At 48.9% G+C, this 25,758-nt stretch overlaps 1 protein-coding gene and 2 long non-coding RNA genes across 16 annotated transcripts in view; 2 read left to right on the plus strand and 1 right to left on the minus strand.

Annotated features, from left to right (window-relative positions):
- Positions 1-25,758, plus strand: part of KDM2B (lysine demethylase 2B) — a 152,489-nt gene that overhangs the window by 108,149 nt on the left and 18,582 nt on the right. For 13 of the 14 annotated variants that reach the window (XM_086681620.1, XM_086681618.1, XM_086681613.1 and 10 more), the window contains one exon: positions 24,917-25,141. In XM_086681620.1, coding sequence (XP_086537746.1) covers positions 24,917-25,141 — 225 coding nt within the window. Of the gene's footprint in view, positions 1-14,719; positions 14,919-24,916; positions 25,142-25,758 lie in introns of those variants that run through there. The other variant, XM_086681626.1, reaches the window with a different exon arrangement.
- On the plus strand, positions 16-7,878 carry LOC147575285 (uncharacterized). Its single transcript, XR_015242211.1, has 2 exons — positions 16-3,783; positions 7,406-7,878. It is a non-coding gene; the product is annotated as an uncharacterized LOC147575285 (long non-coding RNA).
- LOC147575286 (uncharacterized) lies at positions 13,668-14,671 on the minus strand. The gene is made up of 2 exons (XR_015242213.1): positions 14,244-14,671; positions 13,668-14,079 (listed from the first exon to the last, which is right to left on the minus strand). It is a non-coding gene; the product is annotated as an uncharacterized LOC147575286 (long non-coding RNA).

Raw genomic sequence — 25,758 nt, forward strand, 5'->3', positions numbered from 1 at the left:
CAGGCGCCCCTGTGTTTAACTTTTTGAAGAATGGCTAGACTGTTTTCCAGAGTGGCTACACCCTTTTACACTCCCACTGGCAATGTATGAGAGTTTCAGTTTAACCCACATCTTCACCAACACTTATGATCCATCTTTTATATTTTTAAAAAAATTTTTTTAATGTTTATTTTTGAGAGAGAGAGAGACAGACTGCGAGCAGGGGGAGGGGCAGAGAGCGAGAAAGAGACACAGAATCAAGCAGGCTCCAGGCTCCGAGCTGTCTCCACAGAGCCCGACACAGAACTCAAACCCACGAACCTTGAGATCATGACCTGAGCGGAAGTTGGACGCTCAACAGACTGAGCCACCCAGGCGCCCTTATCCATCTTTTTGATTTGAGCCATACTAGTACTGTCTCTTTCATTTTCATTCAGCTTATGGTTTCTACAACTCATTTGAGGTTTATTGTGTGAGTTTGCAAGGGCTGCAGAAACTGTGTGCGTGGCTTAGAGGACAGACGTTCATTTTCTTACAGTTCTGGAGGCCAGAAGTCAGTTGGCAGGATGCATTTCTTCTGGGGACTCTCTCCTGGGCTTGTCGATAGCTGTTGTCTCTCTGTGTTATCACGTGGTCTGCCCTCTGTGTGTGTGCCTGTGTCCTAATCTCTTCTTATAAGGACGTCAGTCTTGCTGAATTGGGACCCACCCGAATGACCCCATTTTAACTTAGTTACTTCCTGAAAGACTTTATCTCCAGGTAGTCACATTCTGAGGCACTGGGGTTAGGGCTTCAACATAAGAATTTGGGGTGCAGGGGGGGACACAATTCAACCTGTAGCATTTATCATACATTATTTCAGAGCCACAAAAAAAGATGTAAGTAATATAATAATGAACTCCATGGCCCCCACTCAGCTCTAGAAATAAATTATTGCCAGTACAGCCCCAACCCCCTGTAGTTTCCTACACAATGTATGGACCAATCTTTAGAGGTCTTTTTTACATCTTGTTTAATCCTTACAACGAGGCTGGGAGGTGTGGATAGTGTTATCTCTGTGCGTGCAGTTGAAACCGGGGTCTCAGAGAGGGATGCCGGTATGCCTTGGGCCACACAGCTTGTGAATGGAGAGGCGTTAGTGCCCAGATCTGAGGAACTCGTGCAGTGTGGTGGAGAAGCGGGGGCGGGGAAGCCCGCTGCCCTGTGTATGCATTTCCTGGCTGGTGGGGTTAAAAAGTTCACAGGAAAAGGAGAAGTAACTGAACGACTGACTGCCTGGGCCGCCCGGGGTCTGTCCGTTCCCAGGTTTGCAGTCCGCTTGCTCCCAATTTGATGCAGGTTGGGTTGAAAGATCAAGGGTGTTCGTTGAGGCTGTCAGGATGCGAGGTAGGGAGCGGTATTGGGTCTGGGTCAGGTTACTTAACAAGTAATTAATGCTAAATGATGATTAGCAAGAAATGCTTTGATCTCCCACCTTGTCTCCTGGAGAACAAAGTCCCTTTCTGGAACTGATTAGGTGCTGTGAGGTCATTTCTGATGTCGTGTCTTTCAAATCAAAGATGCTACTGAATCACCATCCGTCACCATTCCCCCGATTGGCTGTTCCCACCAGCGGTGATGGATTTGTTTTGATCCGTCTACACTCTGGCTGCTCCCTTTTATGACCAGGTGGCAGGATTTTGGGGGCCTGTCTGTGACCTTGGAACCAAGCCAGGAGAACTGAGCTTCTTTGAGGCTTGACCTCTGACCTCAGTCTTATTAGCAAGTTGACCTTCGGCTCACCAGCCAGACACTTCTACCCAGCTAGCTTGCCGGTGCTTTCACATGGAGGGAAACTGAGGAAGGAGGGGAGACTGAGCCACAGCTGTCTGCATCTTAACCCATCAGCTTGAGTGGCCAAACTGGGCTGCCACGTGAATTTCAATTATTGACAGTTTTTCTGGAGTTAGGAGCAGACAGGCTGGAGTGTGTATGCACAAGTACCCTGACAGGGGACATGGGACAGCCCTTTTCAGTTATTGGATTGGCTTCCTTATGGGGACGTTACAGGGCCACGCAGGAACCACGGCAGGAAGTGACACACACACACACCTGATGTCTGTGTTACTCTTGGTTCCCCTTTGTTTCTCTTCCCCTTCCTCTGCAGTTGGTCATTTAGATCTGGGAGGCTTGATAAGTGTGGGGTCCCTCTGGTGTGACACATAGCCCTTACCTGAAAGAGAGGCACATAATTCAATAAAAAGAGGCCCCGTGTACTTCCTGTTCTTTTTCTGCCCTGCTGTCGATTCCTGTCACCCCCGGAGTAATTAAATTGATGACGAGGAGAAGGAGGATGACGATAAGGCCTGCCTTTTATTGTTGCCTACTCGGGGCCAGGTAGTTTCCCAGAAAGGCATTGCGGTCTAATGAGAGCCAGTCTTCAGGCTGCTGGCATCAGCTTTACCTGGGGAACTTGTAAAAAAAAAAAAAAAAAAATACAGCTTCCTGGGCCTGGTCTGGGACATTGAGATTTAGTAGGTTTGCGGTGGGGCCTGGGAGGTCTACACTTTCTTGACACTTTGCAGGCAATTCTCATGCGTGACTAGGGTGGGCTCTGGGGTCAGATGCATCTGGGAATTGAACCCAGGCTTTGCCACCAACTGTGTGGTTGTAGGCAAGTCTGAGCCTCAGTTTACTCATCTGTAAAAAGGGCTAATAGTGCCTTTCCTGTAGAGTTGCTGTGAGATGCCGTCTGTAAAATACCTCGACAGTAGGCTATCAGTCAGTGATAGTTAATGTGATTTTTTGCAATTATGGCTTATAAGTAATTGACACCCCTGAATTTGCCTTCCAGAAGGCTGGTGATGGTCTCTATGGAAATAGCGGATATGGAAGGAATGGCATGGAGCAGGGGAAGGGGGTGAAGAGTTTAGAGACATTTCCCATCCTTCAGTTACCATTGGCTGGTGCAAACACTTAATCTCAAGCAAAGACCCTAGTGACTTCATTCTCCCCCAAGTAGTCATGGCTTTTCTGAAATGGCCGGCATACCCTTACGGGGGAGCTGGTTTAAAAAAGTGGTTCTCCTCCTTTATCCCTTCCTCACTCCCCCGAAAGGAGAAGTCCCGGGTGCTGTGGGTGACTGTTGCCTTAGACTGTGCCCCTGAGGGTTTGAGGCTGTTGAGGCCACAGGCTTTGCTTCTGGGTCAGGGTAGGAGGCGAGGGTGCCCAGCCTTTCCAGCTTCCTGAGAGCAGACTCCAAGAGCCGGTGGGTGTAATGCTCACGGGCCTGGAGGAAGCCAGCAGTGAAAGAGCCCTGGCACCAGGAGAGCAGAGAAAGGCAAGAGAAACCAGTGGATGGTGGGTAGGCTGCAGCGAGGGGAAGCAAATGGAAAACAATCTGGGGCCCCTCGTCTGGAATCCCCAGGGTTTTCCTCAGTGACAGCTGAGTCATCTGTGAAGTCCAGCAGGTTCCCAGGAGTGCAGCAGAAACCTGTGATGAAAGAGTACCCACAAAAATAGCCTGCTTATTCTGGAGAGTGTTGCACACAACATCAACAAGTAGAAAAATCCAGTTGGAAGAAAATCATCGGTGGTGAACGGAGAAGCTGGGGCTCAGGCCTCTGGACCAGTTTTTGTGAGCTCCGATTCCAAATCGGTTTGTGGCTGAACTCACATGGTTTTGCGAGCCGGATGACAGGGATTTCATCAGAACCCTCCCTTTTTGGTGGAGTGAACCGAAGCCGGAGGGTAGAAGCTTCTAGAGCACACCACATGAGACCTAGGCAGGACAGAACTGTGTCTTTGCCTGCTGACTTTTTGTAGGTAAGCGTCCTGTCTTCTCCCTGTGTCTTCACATTGTCCCCCCTCTGTACGTGTCTGTGTCCAAATTTCCTCCTTCTATAAGGACACCAGTCATACTGAATTAGGGCCCTAATAGCTTGATTTTAACTAAATCACCTCTGTAAAGACTCGATGTCATATTCTGACACATTAGGGTGGGTAAGACTTCACTATATGAATTTTGGGGCAGGTAAGATTCAGCCTATAGGGGCACCTGGGTGGCTCAGTCGGTTAAGCACCAGACTTTGGCTCAGGTCATGATCTCACGGTTTGTGGGTTCAAGCCCTAGGTCAGGCTCTGTGCTGACAACTCAGAGCCTGGAGCCTGCTTCGGTTTCTGTGTCTCCCTCTCTTTCTCTGCCCCTCCCCTGCTCACACGCTGTCTCTCTCTCTCAACAATAAATAAACATTAAAAAAAAAAAAAAGATTCAGCCTATAAACTTGTCAAGCCTTCCATCTTTAAATCATCTCCCAAATCCTTGACCCGGTCCCAAGTGCCCAAGTCTTCACTTGTGTTTCTGCCATGGAATCTCATGATTTTCTCTCATCTCCTCAACATTGTAGGGGAACTGAATTACTCCATATTTTCCATTTAGTTGCCTTGGTCTTTGCTCACACTATTCCCCTTCTGGAAATGCCCTTCTTATTTCCCCATGTACAAAATTTCCACCTCTAAGCCCAGCCAAACTTCTTCACCAGGAAGCTTCCTGGGCTGGATGTTTTCTATTTGTACCTTCAGAGCCCCTCTCCAGCCTTCTCCCACCTGCTCCAAAAGTGGGCTCCGTCAAAGGGCTTTCTTGCCTTCTCTGGCTTCTGGTTGGGCTCAGCCAATGGGAAGTACCAGCATGAGATGGAAATGTGGGAGGAGAAAGAGGCTGGGGTATTTATTCCCCCAGCTTCCTCCCCATGGGATCATTGAAGGTTGGCTGTTTCCTTCTTTTGAAGGCCACGATTCCTGTTTTGTGGCCTTCTCCAACTTTTTTCTCTGCATTTCCAGTCCAGTAACTGTTCCCTCTCATAGCCCATCAGCCAAAGGGAGGTAATGTCTCATGGCCGTTGCTAGGCTTGAGGTGCAACACTGTGCCTTGTAGATTTCCCTAACCCTACTTACCCTCTGCAAACCGAGTCTCTGTTAAACTCTCCCACATGACCTGGTATGAGGGTGCCAGGGTACCATCCATTTCCTGCCAAGATCCTGACGGCTGTACTTCCCCAGTCTCTCTTTCCACTGGACGTCTATATTCTACTCTGCATTTTATGGCCTTCACCAGCTTCCTGAGACTGGAGCTCATCTTATTAATTTTTTCCTTCTCCATTTTTATCCTGTCATGCACGATTTCTCCCAGATAGCAAGGACCCAGGAAATGTCTGTTGAGTAAATGAACTCGATCACAGGTTTTCGCAGCATTTCTAAAAGATGAAATTGGACTCCATCCGTTTCAGGCTCTTGGCTGTCTTTCTTCTACCTATGTCTCTTTGGTGAGAATGTGGATCTCTCCTTACTGCAACTTTTATGTCCCAGCCCCAGCCAACTGTGAAAGAATGCTAAATGGAATGTTCATTGCTCATGGGTACTTTTGGACCCTTTTTTTGTCCCTCAGATTTAAACAACCTTCTTTATCCCACTGGACTTAGAAATCACCTGGAATTTCTCAGCCATCGTCTGTGTCATTTTAGAACTGCTTTATTGAACTTTAAGTCAGCGTTCAGCTAAAATAACCTGTAATTAAAGTCTGCAGCCGAGGATTTCTTTCTTAGTCTGATAACCTGCTCAGCTGTCTGTGTTAATAACGCCAAAGACAAATTCTTGGAAAGCAATTGAAATATTGCGGGCTCCTGCCTTTGGTGGGGTAATTAGAAAGCCAGGCAGGCACTGTAAGTGATTGCCTGCCATTATCCTTGTTTTATTTCTGGAACAATGGCCTATCCTTCAGACTTTTCTTTTTTCTTTTTTTTTAATTAAAAAAAATTTTTTTAACGTGTATTTGTTCTTGAGAGACAGAGAGACAGTGCGAGCAGGGGAGGGGCAGAAAGAGAGGGAGACACAGAACCCGAAGCAGGCTCCAGGCTCCAAGCTGTCAGCACAAGCCCGACACGGGCCTCGAACTCAGGAACCATGAGATCATGACCTGAGCCAAAGTCAGCCATCCAATTGACTGAGACATCCAGGTGCCCCTCCTTGGACTTTTCTTATTGTCAAATGTCATCATATATTTCCCATGTTAAAGGAGGACACTTGATCATTGACATGGGGAATAAGTTATCATGTTCTTCTGCGCCCCCCCCCATCATTTGGCTTTTTAATATTTATTGATTGATTGATGGATTGATTGATTGAGGAGGGGGGCAGAGAGAGAGGGAAACACAGAATCTGAAGCAGGCTCCAGGCTCTGAGCTGTTGGCACAGAGCCTGACATGGGGCTTGATCTCACGGACTGTGAGATCATGACCTGAGCTGAAGTCAGATGCTTAACCAACTGAGCCACCCAGGCGCTGTTCATTTGGCTTTTTTAGAAGGATGGATATGTGTGTGATCGCATGATGTTGCCAGGTAATGTGTTCTCCAAATTTAGGTGATCTAGAGAAAAAAAAGGCACGAGTAGGTGAACACAGGTGAGGTATTTACATCGTTTAACTTTGCTTTTTTGTTATAAAGGTGACAAGGGCAAGTGTATTTGTTGAGATGAGGGGAACTTTAATCACACATGAAGAAAGCAGGTGAGAAGGGACAGCTGGAGTAACACCTACTCTGAACCACTGGAGTTCTCCACCAGTGTGTGTAAATAACTAAGCAGCAAAACACTCTGAAGGAGTTGAGACATTTAGATTCATGTCTCCCTTGGTTAATGTTTATGGGACAGGATGGTTCTGTGGAGCAAGGCTTATTGGTTTGAGCATTCCCTATTGATATATCCATTCTCCTGAGGGAGGGTATTTCTTTTATTTCCTTTTCTTTGATTCTTATCATATTTTTTTTAATTGTGGGAAAATAGATATAACGTAAAATTGATTGTTTTAATAACCATTTTATTTATTTGTTTGTTTATTTAAAATATTATCCTCTGGTCCTGTCTGTGAATGGGGGACCTGCCTTCTTCTTTTTTTTCTTTTTAAGTTTTTTTTTTTTTTTTTTGAGAGAGAGAAAACACCAGTGGGGGAGGCACAGAGAGAGAGAAGGAGAGAGAGAGTCCCGAGCAGGCTACACACTGTCAACACAGAGCCTGACCCAGGACTCTATCTCACAAACTGTAAGATCATGACCTGAGCTGAAATTATGAATCAGATGCTTAATCAACTGAGCCACCCAAGCACCCCTTCAACTTGCTTTAGTTTTTATGCTGAAGTATTCTTTAGAAAGTTACAGACATCATGGCATTCTACTCCTAAATACTTAGGGCTTAGTTTACATCTCTGAAAAAGAAAAATATTTTTCTACACAGCTAAAATCATGTGGGTTACACCTACCAGAATTTATAATTCCTTAATACCACTTAGTGCCTGGTTATAGTGAGATTTCCCAAATTATCCTTTGCAGATGCTTTATCTAAACCAGGCTCCAATCCAGGACGGTACATTGAATCTATTTTCATTCTATTTCAATCTAGACCTTTCTCAGGACATTGATTTGTAAAGAAGATGGAACCATGTGTCCTCCAGAGGATCCCTTCACTATGTGAATTTTTCTGATTGCTTCCCTGTGGTGTCACGGAACTTTCCCCCTAGCTCTTGTAATTTCTGTAAACTGGAAATGAGATCTAAAGGCTTGGTTAAAGTTAAATATCATAAATGGTGGATTAAGGTGATGGTGGTCTGTTACCCCATTATTCAGTTATGGTTGTCCCTCTTTCTTCCAGAGAACAATCTGGAAGGGGATCCATTGGCCCCCTGGTTCCCTGCTTCCCTCCATCATTCACTTATGGTTTTAGTACCAGTTGTTCATTCTTTCCTGTGTCAATAATTGTATCAAAAGATGAAAATGGAACTTTAGTTTATCATGCTCTCCCTTGTGAATTAGCTGGCATACCCTCCCCCAAATTTTATTGAGAAATAAATCACTGATATAAATTGTTGAGAATTACATCACGGACTTGGCTTTTTTCCCTACAGTTTTCCCTCATCAGTTAGGGCCACCCTTAAATATAGTTCCTCCTGAAAAGACCATATACATGCTCAATTTTCCCCTTTTAAATACCAATTTTCAAAATAAGGAGTTGGTTTAATGGCCATTTCAAATGGTGACAGATGAGTTTGTCAGGCTTTTTCTATGTTGAGTGTCGTGATAAACTCATGGAATTTCTTAGATCCAGGGGGCTTTTCAAGGCAAATTGACCTGCTGGAGATGAGCCATTTTTAAAGAAAAGCAAGAATGGTAAATGAAGAGAGGGCTATGGCTGCAGCCAAAGTGTGTGTGTGTGTGTGTGTGTGTGTGTGTGTGTGAGAGAGAGAGAGAGAGAGAGAAGGAGTGTTCCCCCATCCCTACTCCCAGCCACACCAACCACTGTACATTTGCATTTGTCAGGCTTCCCTAAAGTCTTTAAAGCACCATCAGAGCCCAACAGACCACCACAGTGCCTGTTAGCAGCTCATTTAAGAGGTGATTCAACTATCTCTTTGGTTTGGTTAGTTTCAACAGGGTTTAGGGCCTACATTTCCTAACCAGGTTACCTTTCAGGAATAGGAATTAAGATCACTCTCAATGATGGTGGGTAAAAAAAAAATATGTATTACATTGCATGGATATGCCACATTTTGGCTATTGTAAACAGCTGCTAATCAGTGATGAACTTAATTTTACTCCTGTTTTGCCTCTTGTCTATGTTATCATCCCATCTTAAGTAATCTTGGGATTTAGTCTTTTTCCTTTGAAAACTTTGAAAATGCAGAACTTTTTATGCTGATTCTGTAAGGTGTTTCTCTGGAGGATGGGGAGATACATAATGGGATGGGTGTCCATTAGGAAAGCAACGAAGGGGGGAGATTTGGTCTTGTTAAGAAGAAATATTTTTAAAGTACAGAAGTCTTGGTTGTAGGCCAGAATTATGCTGGCATTTTAGTATTTTTAGCCCCTCCTATTTTCCGGAGCCCCAGGGGAGAGGGGTTTGTAAAGTGAACTCATTTATTTCGTCCAAATTGAGTGTTCAGCCTTAGCCTGGATTTTTGTAGGGCAATGAGTAGAGAAGGGAAGTAACTTCCTAAGGTCAGCGAATGAACTGGAAATGGGGTGGATGGCGGGAAAACATTTCTCAGATCAATGCCGGTCACCTGTTAAATTAGTTAATCTTTAAAAAATCCTGTGCCCGGTCACAAATCTTCCAGTGAATGTAAATATTTGTTGGTTGATTTTGGTAACGTAAGGAGACATTATTAGGCGAGGAACCCCATTTAAAAGAAAGCTCAGTCTGTTTAAAGGACCCATATGACAAATATACATGGTTTTTAAATGCTTGTGGAATGAATGACTCTCCAGGGGGAAAATAGAAAGCAATTAAATAACATTATTATTTCCTCGGCAGAAATCACTGCAGCCCTTGGCTGGTCATACAGACACTCTTTGAACTGTAGTTTCATCCAGGCAACCCTGGAATCAGTCCTAAGTTGCTATGTGACACAATGTAAAAAATCCTCTGATTTACATTTTATTAAAAAAATAACTCTCCAAGAGACCGCCTTTTGCTGTTAAGGGGGAAAAAAACCTATTGAAAAACAGAGACAAAGGTAAAATATAGTAAAATAACTGAAGCACGCATTCCCTGGTGCTTGTTAAGTATAAATTATTACTTGTGCTGGGAAGCTACCCCTTCGTGTGCCTGTTCTGTCATTTCTGTTCCCTCCTTAGGGGCATGTTTACAAATGGGGTCCATTGGCTTAGGACTGTGCCAGCCCGTTACTGGTCTGGACAGAGAATCCATTCTCTTTCCCTGCCTTGATCCTCTGGAAAATAATGTTCCCAAGCTTTAGCCATGCCCTTTGTGACATGGGCACAAGGAAAGGGGCCACACATAGGAGAAACCCTTGTCCTAGGGAAGTCCAGAGTCTAGCGGGCAACTTGTCCCTGTTCCTGGAAATGGGGATAGAGAAGATGGCTCCCCTCCTTTAACCTAATAAGCTCAGGGCTTGTGCCTGCACTGGGGACAGCCTGCAGTGTCCTTAGGTGGCTAATTCTGGGCACAATCTCTCAGCATATAGGGGTCATTCCTGGTATCTCATGATCTGATAGGCAGACCAGAAAATTAAATGACAGAGAGAAAACAGGGAAGTGGGTGCCGACTGTGACCAAGGCTGATTCGGCTCCCATCTGTTTTTTGTTTATTTCTTCCCTGCTTGGTGGAAGTTCTGGTCCTCCTGGCTCAGGGCAAGCACCAACTGCTCGGGTGGCATCAGCTTTGGGAAGCTCTTTCTAAGAATATAAGCCTTGCCTAAGTGGAGCTGGGAGAGCATTCAGCTCTGAGGGTCAAAGATGAGGCAAAGATGAGGGAGGGAGAAAGGATAAGCCTAGAAGCACAATGTAAACACTAAATTTTCAGGTGGCAATTCTGCTGGTCCCGGGCTAGCATAATGTATTTCTGAATACATTTTTTCTTAAAATTTTTAATGTTTATTTATTTTTAAGAGCAAGAGACAGAGTGAGAGCAGGGGAGGGGCAGAGAGAGAGAGAGAGAGAGAGATACAGATTCTGAAGCAGACTGTAGACTCCAAGCTGTCAGCACAGAGCCCGATGCGGGGCTCGAACTCATAAACTGCGAGATCATGACCTGAGCTGAAGTTGGATGCTTAACCGACTGAGCTACCCAAGCACCCCTTAATCGTTTTTAAAGTTTATTTTTATTTATTTTGAGAGAGAGATAGCAAGGGGGTAGGGGCAGAGAGAGAGGGAGACAGATCCCAAGCAGGCTCTGCACTGTCAGTGCAGAGCCCGATGCAGGGCTCAAACTCATGAACCATGAGATCATAACTTGAGCCGAAGTCAAGAATTGGATGCTTAACCGACTGATCCACCAAGGTGCCCCTAGCATAATGTATTTTATATACAGCCCAGCACGCTTTTAATACAAAACAAATGTTGGATAATTGTGTGTGCCAATTAGCTAAAGGAAACTTGACCGAGAGGAGGAGTAAGAAGTTCTTTGCAAGTGTCAAAAGAGGAATTAGAAAAAAAAATTGTTAATGTTTTATTTATTTATGAGAGAGAGAGAGACAGAGTGTGAGCGGGGGAAGGGCAGAGAGAGAGGGACACACAGAATCGGAAGTAAGCTCCAGGCTCCGAGCTGACAGCACAGAGCCCGACGTGTGGCTCGGGCTCACAAACCGTGAGATCGTGACCTGAACCAAAGTTGACGCTTAACTGACTGAGCCACCCAGGCACCCTTCAAAAGAGGAATTTTGAAGAGGTGTTAGGATAGCGGCTGGCAGGAGCCTTCTTACTGTTTGGAGAGGATCCACTGCATTATCATGTCTCACTCCTGATTTCCTACTTCCAGACCTGGCCCCTGACAGATGATTGATCAGACAGCAGTTTGGTTACGAAAACCATACCTATCTGCCTTGAAATTGAATTTGAACCAAGAATACAGAATTTGCAAAATTTAATAAGGGATAGTTGATTTAATTCTACAGAAGTCTGAGTTTTTCACTTGGATGCTTGTATCGATCTCATTTGGCATCCTCTTTTGGCTCTGGCATGAGGGATCGGAGCTGTGTGATTAACAGCCCAAGCCCCAGGCTCTCGGCTCTAGGCTCCAGCTGCCTGCGGAGTCAGATCCAGGTGCTTTCATTTCCTAGCAGCAATATGCCTCAGTTTCCTCATCTATAAAATGGGTGAACAATGGTACATACCTGATAGGGCTGTTTAATGGGATAAATAAGGACCTCAGTCAGTTAAGTGTCCGGACTCTTAATTTCGGTTCAGTTCATGATCTCACGGTCTGCATTGACAGCGAGGAGCCTGCTTGGGATTTTTTCTCTCCTTCTCTCTCTGCCTCTCCCCCAGTTATGCATTCTGTCTCCCTGAAAGAAAATGAACAAACAAACAAAAAGGCATAGGACATCTGGGTGGCTCTATCTAAGTGTCCAATTCTTGATTTCAGCTCAGGTCATGATCTCGAGGTCAGTGAGTTTAAGCCCCACATCTGGCTCCGTACTGACAGTGCAGAGCCTGCTTGGGATTCTCTCTCTCCCTCTCTCTCTCTGCCCCTCCCCCACTTGTGTGCATGTGCTCTCCCTCAAAATAAATAAATGAACTTAAAAAATAAATAGAGGTAGGGGCATCTGGGTGGCTCAGTCAGTTAAGCATCTGACTTTGGCTCAGGTCATGATTTCATGGTTGGTGAATTTGAGCCCTGCATTGGGGGAGCTCAAACCCCGCTTCGGGTGAGCCCCGCTTCTCTCTCCCTCCCTCTCTCTCTCTCTGCCCCTTGTGGGATTCTCTCTCTTCTCTCTTTCCCTCTCTCTCTCTCTGCCCCTTCTACCCTTGCCTCACTCACTTGCACCCTCTCTTTCAAAAAAGTATACGGAATAATGAGATAATGTCTATAAGACACTTACCACTGGCTCTAGCCCTGCAATCATGCTTTAGTAAATATTAGCTGCTGTTATTGTCTGGACCCCTGAAGGATGGGGGTCTCTGGGTGGTGTTATATAAGGGACCCTGGGCTTGAGAGTATTTCCTAATTTTCTTTGGGTCTCCATTTCCTCATTTGTGAAGTGAGGGGGTCTGGTGAGGCCCCTTCTAGTTCAGAAATGGTGTGGTGGAAGGAAGTTTGTGTTAGCTACAGCTTCTGTTTATCAACATTTTCTCCTTCTCTTCTTTGTGCCATGATAAATGGGAACCGTGTCTTTTTACTTCCTTAAATACAGAAAAGAGCTTTTGAGAGTTCAAAAGAAATCGCCCGAAGACAAGTCTAGGTGATCTTGCATTCCTGATAAGCAATGGGAGAGACCTTCAAGAAAAAGTCCCACTTCCTTACCTTTGCAGTTCTGACCACAATGAATGACAATGAAGTAAAAGCATGATTAGCATATTATCAGCCCCTCCCCTTTATTTTAAGGGGCTTCCTAATGGGTAGAATGGCCCCTAAGAGGTCATCAGATACAGACTTAGGTCCATCACTGTAGATTTTTAAAAGCTGAGATCTTTGGGGATGGAGTAAGGTAGAGGAGGGGGATATTCTTTTGCATTTTGTTTTTGCTAACCTTGAGTGGCTTGTGGAAACTATAAAGAAACTATAAGGAAGAAGGCAGGAAGGAAACGCAGAATAAATATGTTTCAGTAAAGAGCAAGTCTGTTGGGATTTTTCCCCCATAGTGTCAGTGGGTGTATAAATTTCCTACAGACTTCAGAATCCACTCAGTAAAACTGACATTCCTGCTTACCCACTCCTGCTGACTCCCTGCTGGAAGCTCCTGAGTTTTACTTACAAGGTCTCTGCCACATACATTCTGCCTTCCTTGAAAGCCCAGGCCGTGACCTGCCTGTGGGTCCCTTCTGTTCTCACAGTGGATTTCATGGCCAGTGGCCTGGGCATGAATAACAGTTGGACAACACTGCAGAGTTGATTACGAGATTTCACAGCTAATAAGCTTTTTCTTGGGAAAGCCTTTGATCTCTGCAGAAGGTTGCTCATCCCTGGGTTGGGCATACCTTCCCATTTTACAGATGAAGAAACTGAGCACACACAGGTATGCATGTTTAGCGTCATATTGGACATTCCTAGTTAGACGATAAGTATGCCAGCTGCCCAGCTAAGTCATCTGCGCCTTGTCTTGAGTTTAACTGTGGTTTTGATGCTTATAACAAACAGCATTGATTACTCTAGCTAATGGTCAGAGCTCCTCTTCGGAATAAGGGCAGGGGGAGGAAAGTGTCCCATAGACATTTTTTAATTTTTTTAATGAATCTCAATCTGGATTTCCAGTAACAATTTTCTGCAGGACTGGGCTGCTTTTGGATTAAGCATTAAGAGTTACAGTTTAAATTCTTTACAGTTTAAGAATTTAGAACCCATTCCTTCTGGGCCAGGCTCAGACACTGCCAATCTCATAGGAGGACTGGGTTCTGGCCTGCAAGTGCCCTGCCCCTTCTGAGATCGCTTCCAGGGCATATCACCTCCAGGGTACCACTGGAAGGAGGGTTTCTGTCCAAGACGGTGGGGCGCCCAACTCGGGGCAGAGTGCATTCAGGGCGTTCTCTCTGGGAGCGTCCAACTCCGGCATCTCTGTGGGAACTCCCGCCTGCACCACGGTACGTTTCACGTGGACTCCCTCTTGATCTGGAAAGGCAAACCTGAGAGCAGAGAGGGCAGCGTCAGGGTACCTGCCCAACCCAACTGCCCGCTTCCGGGGGAACTGAGCCCCCACGCCGTATGCAAGCCAGTGGGCCTAAAAGCTCCGGGTACGGGACTCCCGTATTCGCGGGCATCAGGTCCTGGTCCCAAAGCATGTGCAAACCTGGGAGCCTGTGTGCCCGCTGCCGGGGGCACAGGGAGTCTTGCTTGGCGTCGCGTGCAGGGCCGCCCCCCGTGGCCGGTGCGCCCCGGGGCTCCTGCCAGACGCCCCGCAGGACCACACAAAAGACCCCACCCCAGGTCGGGCGTGCATTTCCTGTTAGAGCGGCGGCGGCGTGCAGCCACCCATGTGCATCCCGCGGCGCGCGGGCCGGGCGGGCCGCGGGGCACGCCCCCACGCAGTCCCAGTCCCCGCGCGCCGGCCGCGAGGGGCCGCCCTCGGCGGGCCCGCCCCCATGTCACCGCAGGCCGGGCTCCCTTTGTGTGCGGCCCGAGCGCCGCGGCCGCGCCATTGGCCCGCCGGCCCGGGGGGCCAGCCCCTTCCTGGCTCGCTTCATGCATATGCATGAGCGCCCCGGCCCTCCCCGCGCCGGCCCCTCCCCGCCCCCTCCCGCGCGGGCGTGCGAGGCGCGCGGCGCGGCTCCCTCCTCGCGGCAGCAGGCGCCCGAGCCCGAGCCCGAGCCCGAGCCCGAGCCAGGGCGAGCCGAGCCTGCTCCGGGCGGGCGGCGGCGGCGGCGCCGCTCCAGCCATGTCAGCGCGCGCGAGCCTGGGCCCACCATGAGCCATGGCCATGTCCGTGAGCGCCGAGGACGACGACTATGAATCGGAGCCGGACCAGGTCGGCGGCCCGGGGTGGGGCTGAGGGAGGGACCCGCCGCCCGCCCGCCCGCCGATCTCCCGACCGACCGACTGACGCGCCCCGGGCGGCAGCGACGCCGCGGCCGCCGCGATGAGGAGAAAGTTTTGCAGCCGCCGCCGGCGGGGCCGCCAGGGCCGGGCCCGAGCGGGGCGTGGAGGAGCTCGGCAGGCCGGCGGCCGCCGGGGCGCCGCGGGCCCCGCAGCCGGCCCGGGCAGGGGGCGTGTGCGAGCGGCTGTGCGCGAGGGTGGCCGGCAGTGCCGCGGGGACAATGTGGGCCTCGCCGTCGGGCGGGCCCTGCCGGGCGCGGGCCACGGCCCGCGGGCAAGTTGCGGGCGCCGGCGCTGGCGGCCAGGGCGCGCCTCGCCCTCCCCTCGAGCCCTCGCCCGCGGCCCACGCGCGTGCCGGCCGCCCTGGGCGCACCCGGACCTGCGGCCGCCTGCGCCTCCCTCTTTTCTGTTTGCAAAGTTGCACCGGGACCCTCGGCCTCTGGGCTGGAGGACGCCGCGGCCCGGGGCCCGTGGGCCCGACGGCCGGAGCTTTTGTCTGGGCGCCGCGCGCCCGCCGCCCGCCGTGGGCAGACGGAGACAGGAAGGGGTGCGAGCCGCGGGCCGGCGCGGGGAATCCGGAACCCGGCGAGTGCGCTCCGCCACGGCGGGGCGGAGGAAGCCGTGACCCCAGATGGCAGTATTTGGCCTGGGTTGGATTTAGAAGGGAAAGCAACCTCTCTTGGGACGAGGGGGGAGAAATCTGTGTATAAAACAAAGCCCTGGGTGTGTTTACGGCGTGAATTTGCTCCGGGAACATTCGTGTTTAGGAAGCGGGGGAAGAAAGTTGAGGTTTTACGGAGTGCAGTCTGCACAAAATGTTTGAAACAGGACACAGGCTAGGTGGACTTGTGCGAGGAATTAAGCATGGGGTGGGTTAAGTTATCATGTGGGCATGGGACCAGGTGAATAAGATGCTTATTTATAATCCTGGGTGCATTTCCTCAGTGGAATAAAGATGTTTTGGAATGTTCAGGCCGAGATGTAGGAACGACTTTCTCGTCCGTTGGGGGCGATTGAGGAAACGCTGTATATGCTGCGCTTAAATTGTATCAGACACATCATTAAGTGGTTTTATCTAACAGACGAAGTTAAATCTTATTGTTTAGTTGCATTTTACTGTTTTCTGAGTTTTGCTGGAATATTTTTCAGGCACATGCACCTTATGAGACGTTCCTGAATCTCGCTAGTCTTAGGCATTGGGTTAACCCAGAGACAACCCAAGTGGTTTTTGTCTTGGAACTTTTATCAAGTCAGCAGCACAGTGTGTGAATGGTTCTCACTTCTTGCTTCTTGGTTCACACCAAATCTTGGTTTGAAAAATTTTCAGTTCAGTTTGGGTCTGCTTAATTCCTGCCAGCAGGTTACTCTTTCTGCATCTGCTTATTCACAAGAAGACACTGGTAGCCAGCCTGGACTGTGCTTTGGTGTTTCTGGATTGAGGTTCCTGTTACTTGCTTTTGTTTTGGTTTTTTAATTTGGCCACACCCTGTGGCCTATGGTAGATGCAATCTTTGACAAGGTATGAAACAAGATTTCATGTGTCTCTGGGCTAAAAACCACGGTTTTCAGGTCTGCCACTCCTGAGAGAGCCTTCCTTCAGGAGAGGACCTGTGCTCCCGGTAGCCAGACTGCTTTCCCCCTCCTGAGGATAGTCAGCCCTGTGTGGCCCTTCTGGAGCTGTCAGCAACAGAAGTTCTTGAGCTTCACTTTAAGGCGGTCTGTTTCACTCAGGTGTATTGAGCTGACCCCTAAGCCAGGTCAGTGGGCAGCAGGTTTTTCGCATATTCCCGGCAGAGAAGAAGATTGTCCGTGAAGGACCGCACGCCTGCGGAAGCTCCAGGCTGTAACTCCCTGCTGTTGGCCTCCTCTAGCCCTTCCTCACTAGGTTTTTCAGCCTTTCTCAGCCTCAGGATTTCTTGGGCCTGAGAACAGTGGCTTCCTCTACGGATCTCGAAAGCATTTGCGTCTTTCCACCGGAGAGTGAGTCTCTGGGCTCTAGACCCCACTCTTCTGTAAAGTGTCCTCCAGGGAGGAGTGGGCACGCAGGTACACTCACGAAGAGACTGGCGGAGGCCCTGTCGGGAATTGCTCTTGCCCAGTTACCCCCAGCAGCTGCACCTGGCCCCTCCCACACCCACCCCGCATCAGAATTTTGCCTGTTCCACTTTAAAAGTCCGTGCCCATCTCTAGTGCCCACCTGAGGCTGGTGTCCGGTCCTGGGCGGCATCAGGCTTCCTTAGGTGTGTCTGCCCTGTGGCTTCCCCCAGCAGCCTGGGTTTTCTCCCCCTGCTCCCAGTGTGGGGTGGGGGCGAGGTGGTGATGGTGGGCAGGAGGAGACCCCTTGCCTGCTCTTTGCCAGTGCTCACTCTTGGCTGGGCCTTCTCCCCTGGACTTGATTTGCTTCTCCAGTGCAGAATGTGTCAGAAAATTCTTTAGCTGTGTTCAGTTTGAGGAGATGCCCCCCAAAAAAGGGCTGTTAATGAGAATATGTGTTCCATCTTTTTTTTTTTAACCCCTGAAGTGAAAATAGCTTTGTTCCTTTTCTTAAACTAAAAGTGATTGTTGTTTTAAAAAAGTAAAAATAATAGAAAATTATGGAGAGGAAAATCTCTCAGAAGTTTATGCAGCCATAACTACTGTATTACTCATTGTAGCTTCTTATGAAATTTTAAGACAGGGGTCCCTGAACCTTCCTGAAATAATATCAAAGGTTTGTGACTTTGTGTGCATTTTTCTGGGAAAAGGTCCTTAGCTTTCCTCAGATTCTCCAGAGGTCCTCGCATCCCCTGGGTTTCCGGTAGCTCTCGTGTTTTTATTCTCTTGCTCCTTACCCTCAGTATATAAACAAACCAAAGCCCTCCCTGGAGTCTACAGGTGTGTGTTAAGGGGCCCCACACTGCTGCTAACATCCAGCTTTTCCTGGGATGTCCATTATGCATGAAGATTTGGGAACAGACATATGTTGAGGTGAATCTATGTTATGCAGTAGAATACAGCATTAGCATGACAGATGTGGGGGGGGTCATCACTACCCCTCGTGGGGCTGAGGGTCAATGTGCTGCTGTTGGGGGTAGCTTGCTGGGAAATATACAACGGTCTTCACTGTAAAACCACACAGCCACATTTCACTGTTTTTCTCACTGACTCCTCTGGACAGTCGTCCCTTCTTGAAACTCTTCCCTGGCTCAGGGATGACCCAACCGCCTGCTGCTTTGCCTGCCTTTCCGGCCGTTCCTCCGCGGGCTGGTCTTTCTCACTGGCCCTTGAATGTCCGTAGTCTTGGAGGTAGTGTCCAGGACCCTCTTTTCACTCTGCCCGTCCTCCCTGGGCAGCCTTGTGGACTTAACTAGTTTAACAGTATGTGATGCTGACTCCCGGCTATGGATCCACTCTGGTCCCTCCTGCTGCCGGCCAGCTTCCTTGAATGTCCTGTGGCTCCTCAGATTCTGTGTGTCCACGGTGGAGTCACTGATCTTTCCTTCCTCTCCTAGGCCCCTTGTTCTCCTGTTGCTCAAGCTATAAACCTCAGAGCTTTCCAGGGCTCTTTCTGCTTGTATGCCCCATGTTCAGGCAGCCTCTGGGGTCTTCTAAAACCAGGTCTGCTTCTAAAACATGTCCTGAATCATCCCCTCCCTGTCAACGCTTCTGTGGCTTCTGCTCATGCCTTCATCATCTTCAGCCTGGACTGCTGTCGTCATACCCTTCTCAACTCCTCTCCCCGCCTGTCATCTTGCTCACTGTCCAGAAAGTCACTCCTCACATTTGTGCATGTTGCTCCTGAGCGTAAAGTCCTTTCACTGCTCTTTCAGGGGACACCGTATTTCTGTGTCCTATGAGGCCCTACAAGATTGGGCTTCTGACATCTCAAGTAGTTGTGTCAGGCTATTGAATATGTCATGTCACTTCACGTCTCTATCTTATTACTCTTCTTTCTGCCTAGAATATCTGCTCCCTACCCCCATCCCTACCCTCGGCCTGAAGATGTGGCTTGTTCTCCCTTAAGACCCACCTTAGTCGCCACCTCCTCTGTCTGTGGCCCTTTTCCCATTATCCCTTCCCAGTGAGATGAGGCATTTCTTCTGGGTCAGCATGCCAGGGGCCATGCTTTAGAGTCACTGCTGAGGCTCACATCTCAGCTTCTCATTCATTGGCAGTGTGACATTAGGTAGATGACTTTGCTGTGCCTCGGTTTCCTCACTTTTTTTTTTCTTTCAGTTTCCTCCTGAATGGAGATCATAATTCCTGTCTCATAGGTTACTGATGCGAATATTGAAAGGAATGATTACTTCAGACAGCGTTACTTGTAATATCATTATCATCACCATCACATTGCATTGCATTTACGTGGTTGTTTGTTTTTCTCACCCTAGACTCTAATGCCTTTGAGAGTATGGGATGCATCTTATTCATCTCTGTATTCCCAGCACTTACCATTGAATCTGGTACAGAATTCTCAGCCAGAAAACACTTGAGTAGGCAGGTGGGTGAACCTGTGATTCATTAATGAATGAGTCTCCAGTGCAGATTACATACTCTTGTTGGCTAGTAATGTTAAGCATCTTTCCATGTGCTTGTTCCCCATTTGTATGTATGTTTTTGAAAATATACCTATTTAAATCCTTTGTCCACTTTTTAATTTAAAAAAAAATTTTTTTTTAATGTTTATCTTTGTTTTTGAGACAGAGAGAGACAGAGCATGAGTGGGGGAGAGGCAGAGAGAGAGGGAGACACAGAATCTGAAGCAGGCTCCAAGTTCTGAGCTGTCAGCACAGAGCCCGATGTGGGGCTGGAACTTGTCAACCGCAAGATTGTGACCTGAGCTGAAGTCAGATGCTCAACCGACTGAGCCACCCAGGCGCCCCTAAATCCTTTGTCCATTTTAAAATTGGGATGTTTGTCTTTTTATTGTTGAGTCATTAGAGTTCTTTATATATTTTAGATACTAGTCCCTTACCAGATGTATTATTTGCAATGTGTTCTCCCACTCTCTGGGCTTTTTCACCTGATTGTGCCCCTTTTGAGCACAAAAATTTTCAGTTTTGAAGTTTAGTCCATCTCTTTTCTTTTGTTGCCTCTGCTTTTGGTGTCCTATCCAAGAAGTCATTGCCTAATCCAGGGTCATGAAGGCTTACCCTTTTGTTTTCTTCTAAGAGTTTTATAGTTTTAGCTCTTACATTTAGGTAAGAGGTAATTTGAGGTAATATTTTACAAATAGTGTGAGGTAGGGGATCAACTTCATTGTTTTTGCATGTCCCTGCATCATGTGTTGAAAAGACTATTCTCTTCCCCGACTAAATCATCTTGACACACTTGCCAAACATCACTTGGTCTCAAAATTCATTTTGTCGTAAATATTGTGAGGGTTTATTTCTGGATTCTCAATTCTGTTGATCAATATGTCTGTCCTTATACCAGCATCACATAGTCTTGTTTACTGGAGCTTTGTAGTAAGTTTTGAAATCAAGAAGTATTTATCCTCCAACTTTGCTCTTCATTTTCAAGCTTGTTTTGGCCTTTCCAGGTCCCTGGCATTTCCACATGAATTTTAAGGTCAGCTTGTTGATTTCTGCAAAAAAAAGAAAAAAAAAAAAACAAACAGCTGGGACTTTCACAGGGATTGCATAGAATTTATAGATCACTTTGGGGAGTATTGCCATCATGACAATATTAAGTCTCTCAATCCATGAACATGGGATGTCTTTTCATTAATTTAAGTTAATCCAAGTAATTTTAATCCCAGTATTTTAGACATGAGGGATTGAAGAGGTTCTGCCCAAGAATATTCAGGAGAAGAGGATCTGATGGATAGGATGCACTGTTAATATTTGTGGAATGAATGAACAAGTGAATGAAAGAACTACCAAAATACTATTGCTGTTAAGGAAAATGCTTAGGAGTAACTGATGGAGAAGAGGTGTCAGAATACTATGTTTTGTGTGGGGGACAGTTATGGACGCTAGATGTCCTTAACAGGTGGAGCTGGGCTGATAAAATCAACAAGTGGCCTTGGGGTTGAGGAGGCCGGTTTGTAAAGTGAAAGTCAGTGGATACCATCACTCCATTTTGCTGAGAATAGTTCATGCTGAAATTAACAAAGATGCATTCTGGGTTACTTGAACAAATAGAGGCAAAGGTAGGATAGAGTGGAATTTAGAATTGGTTTTGAACTTTTAAGTGTTTTTAAATTTAGTTTTGAGAGAGACAGGGTGCAAGGTGGGGGAGGGGCAGAGAGTGAGGGAGACACAGAATCTGAAGCAGGTTCCAGTCTGTGAGCTGTCAGCAGAGCCAGACGTGGGGCTTGAACTCACAAACCGCAAGTTCATGACCTGAGTCAAAGTCGGACACTTAACTGACTGAGCCACCCAGGCACCCTGAGTTTTGAACCTTTAGGTATCACGCAGAAGAGATTAGGACAGAAGTTTCATGCCAGAATGACAGGGCTTTGACTTGTTTACCTTCCTTAATAGAGACCCTCCACTGTCTTTTTCACCTGTTGATTTTCTGGGTGGTCTTTCTTAGGTGCCTGCATTTCAAGTGTTGCTCAGCTGACTCCTAACAAGCCAGCTGGTGTCCACTGCCCGCAAAAACTGGCCATGAGGCTGTAGGTGGCAGCAGCTTTTCTAGCTTGACTTGGCAGCTGGCTAGAGAGGGCCTGAGTCAAGGTCTTCAGAAACAGAGCCTCCTCACACCTCTTCTTCCAGGACATCGTCTCTCGTTTGCCCTGTCATTTTCCGGGATGTCTCAGCTGCCATTGGGATCCTGAAGAATTTGGGTTTTTTTCATGGGTTGGAAAAGTGCCTCTCTGGAGAGGAATGTACTTTGGAAAGCACTGGAAGGTAGACTTGTTTCACAGTCACTTATGAGCTCTGTGACCCTGGCTGGATTGGCCTAACTTTTGACTTCAGAGGGACACTGTCCCCATGGCCAGTAAGGACAGAGGTGCCCAGCAGCTATTGATACCTGACGCTCCTGAGTGGAAGAAGAGAACCGTGTTTGGACCCCAGGAATGTTTTCAGTCCTTCACCAAAGCGGCTAGTCCTTAGAATCTCCTGCTGTGGGAGTCAGAGTTTGAGCCCTTCCCCTCTGGTTTGTCCTTGGAGGTTGGACTGTGTGCACTGCCCTCACATCTGTACCTGACTTGAGGCTCGGCACTGTCTGCCTCATTGCCAGGGTTTGAGGACTGAGTCACTTAGAGGACATGTGCTCTTTATAGGGGTAGAATCTTAGTCGCATTGGCTGTGACGGGAGGGAGAAACCTTCCTGGTTTCCACTTCTCTGGCAGTGAATGTGCTTCTGTGTACTTTCTTTTGGCACCTGTCCTACTATGGGCGTGAAGGCACTAACCAGGGGCCTCTTCCAAGGGTGTGTGCTCACCTCCAGTGGACTCCCGCCCTGCTGTGCCTGCCCGTGTGCTGTAATTCGTAGTGCTCAGAGCACAGTCTGGGTGTGTGCTCATCCTCTACTGGCTCTGTCACCTTGGGCAAGCCACTTATCCTCCCTCTCCAGTCCCCTCATCTGAGAAATGGCATCTCTCATAGGGTCATTATTGGAAAAATAAGGTAATATGCAAAAAGATGATCACAGTAGCAAGCATTCGGCAAATATCCACCATCACTGCTGTCACCGTCCTTGTCATCAGCTGCTTCTGCCTGGCACACTTGCTGCTCTCTGGTCAGCTGCTTAGTGTTCAGGTCCGTGGCTCCTTATGTACCATTCTCATCTCCAAAGCCTCTGAAAACTCATCTTTTTTTTTTTTTTTTTCCCCTTTACTACTTATCTGGCAGCAATACCTGACATGAATGTCCATGTATGACGTGTGGGCCGATTTATCCCTCTTCTGGTGTTAGGGCTGCCAAGCTTCTCCTGTGTGTGACAAGGGGCACTCGAGACCTCGTTGGGGTGCAGTGTAAGGACTGGGGGGGAGGGGGCCGCGAGACCTTCGCTAGGGGAAGGCAGAGTAGCTTGTGTGGGAGCAGCCCCTTCCCCGAGGCAGCTGGTGGTGACAGGCCCATCTGTGGGTCTCCCTGGTGACAGGGCCGCTGTCCGGGCCACCTCACAGCTCAGGGTGGCCGTGACCGAGTGAGCGTGGAGTGGCTCTGTGGCAGCGGCAGGGTCAGGATGGGGTTGATGAGGACCAATGGGCCACTAGAGCCAGGTCTGGTGTCTCCCTTTTCCCTTTGGAGCTCAGGGCAAGCTGCGGGGGATAAAGATCAGAGGAGCAGCACTTCCAAGGTGAGCACCTCAGCCGTCAGACGGCTTTGCAGTTCCCTTGAATGTTGCAGGCTGCTAGGAAGATGAATTGGAGGGAAGGGACCACTTAGGTGTCGGTACTGAAGTGGGGTGCGTGTGTGAGATCTTCATTCTGCGCAGGGACCACTGCACTGGAGAAGAGACGGATGAAAGGTGGACGGTGTTTCCTTCTGATGTGGCTGTTTCTAGATAGCCCCTGTGGTCTTGGGGGAAGGTGGTCCCTGGAAGGAGGACCCTTTGCACTGTTGTGATACATAGTAACCACACTTCTGGGCCCCCAGAACTGACCAGAGGAGCTAATTTTCTTAGGGATCCGGGTGTGGCAAGCGAGTGAAATTAAAAGGCTGGGACTGGACTGGAGATTAATTGGCTGCAAAGGGTGTTAAGCATTTGAGGCCAATTCGATCCGATGGTTTGGGGTAAGGAGTGTCTCCCTGACAGATGAACCATTTTTCAGCAAACTCTCCTGCTACTTGGAAATGCGCTTCAGACAATGCAGGCTACATCCTGGTCCCTCCCACTTTTAGTCCCAGGTGCACAGGGCCCCTCAGACTCTGTCCTCCAGCGGTTGGCCCAGGAACTCCACCACGGATCCTGGTTTGCAAGAGGCTCTGAGACTGCTGGCTGGGATATAAGGACCCCTGAACAGGACCTGTGGCTGGCTGGTTCACTCTTTCACATTTTTGCACTGCTTTCTGTTCATTTCCCTTCTGTTCTTCCTCTGAGTCACAGGGAAAGAAGCATTTGGAGCCCATTTAGAGAAGATCTTGAAGTCGGGGTCCTTAGGGTTACTGTCTCATTCCACCTGGGTTTGTTTGGTTTATTGAGCACATCTGGTGTGCCAGGCCATCTTGTGAAAGGACAGTGGTGACAAGACTTTTGATAACCGCTTTCCTGAGTCTGCCTCATGGGGGAAGGCGCCCTGAACACAGGACAGGGAGGCTGCCAGAAGAAAGCAGTTGTAAACTGGGGCCTGCAGAAGAGTAGGCATTAGCCAAGCGGAGTGGGGAAGGGAGTCTGTGTTCCTGGCAGAGGGGACAGAGGCCTCCCGTGTGGCGGTGTACGGCCTCTCTCGGGAAGCACACGTAGTGGGACCTGGCCTGAGGCGGCCAGGGGCCTCTGCCGAGGCGTGGGGGCCCAGAAGGGTCTTGAGCCAGGACACGCTCTCAGAAGCAGGGTGTCCTCCTTTTACTTTCAGGGGCTGCCATAATAAACTACCCAAAACTGGGACACTTAACAGAAACTGACTCTCTCTCAGTTCTGAAGGCCAGAAGTCTCAAATCAAGGTGTTAACAGGACCATGCTTGCTCTGAAGGCTCTAAGGGAGGATCCTGCCTTGTCTATTCCAACTTTTGGTGGAGCCTTTGGTGGCCGCGGACTTCCTTGGCTTATAGACCCATTACTCCAGTCACATGGCCATCTTCCTGTGTCTCCACATGTGTTCCCTCTGTGCCTGTGTCCAGACTTCCCCTTTCATAAGGATGCCAGTTGTACTGGATTAGGGCCCACCCTAATGACCTTATTTTAATTGGATCGCCTCTGTACAGGCTCTGTTTCTAAATAAGGTCGGAGCCTGAGGTCCTGGGGTTGGGACCTGAACACATCAGCCTCAGAGGCCCTGCGGTGGGGGTCCGGCCAGCCCTGCGGCCCATCTCACCGGCCCTGTGTGCTCTCCCGCAGAACCGGGCGGTAGGTCGGCCCAAGGGGAAGCTGGGCCCGGCCTCCGCTGTGAAGTTGGCCGCCAACCGGACGACGGCGGGAGCTCGCCGGCGCCGGACGCGATGCCGCAAGTGCGAGGCCTGCCTGCGGACCGAGTGCGGAGAGTGTCACTTCTGCAAGGACATGAAGAAGTTCGGGGGCCCCGGGCGGATGAAGCAGAGCTGTATCATGCGGCAGTGCATCGCGGTGAGTGCGGCGGCTGCGGCCACGCGGGGAGGCCCCTGGGGGCCTCTCCCCACACGCCCAGAGCAGAGCAGAGGTGGTGGCCCTGGCCCTCCTCTGAATCCAGACCCCACCTTCCTGGCTTGTTCTTCTGCTTGTTGGTCTGCCTCTTTTCTCCCTTAAAAGAGAATGTTGCAGCTGCAGAAACCCCTAGGAGGGGCTCCCTTGTGGGAAGAAAGGGGGCTCTGACCAGTGCCGTTTCAGATTCCACATCGCAGGACTTGGGGGCAGACTTACCTTGCTGGGCCCCTCTTTCTTCACAGGCTGATGGCCTTAGAACTGCTTCCTTCCCTAGATGACCGAGTACTTTGAAGTGTCTGCCATTAAAGATGTCAGCCTGTCCTGTCTGTGACCCCATTGCCAACATTTATGGTCCAGTTCATGAAGGTTCTGGGCCCTCCCTTCCTTCCTGTCCTGCCTTCAAAGTCAGAGGTCCAGGTGGAAGGTCAGTGCCCCGCCTGAGGGGACTGCCCCAGATAAAGACGGCTGATTTATGGTGCCCAGGAGCCGGGCTGCTGCAGAGCCTGGCCGGCCCCTCCACACTGCCTCACCTGCCCCAGCCTTGCTCCAGGACGGGCCAA

The sequence above is a fragment of the Puma concolor genome, chromosome D3, assembly GCF_028749965.1.
Source record: "Puma concolor isolate L17-30 chromosome D3, mPumCon1.1.hap2, whole genome shotgun sequence".
Lineage (NCBI taxonomy): Eukaryota > Metazoa > Chordata > Mammalia > Carnivora > Felidae > Puma > Puma concolor.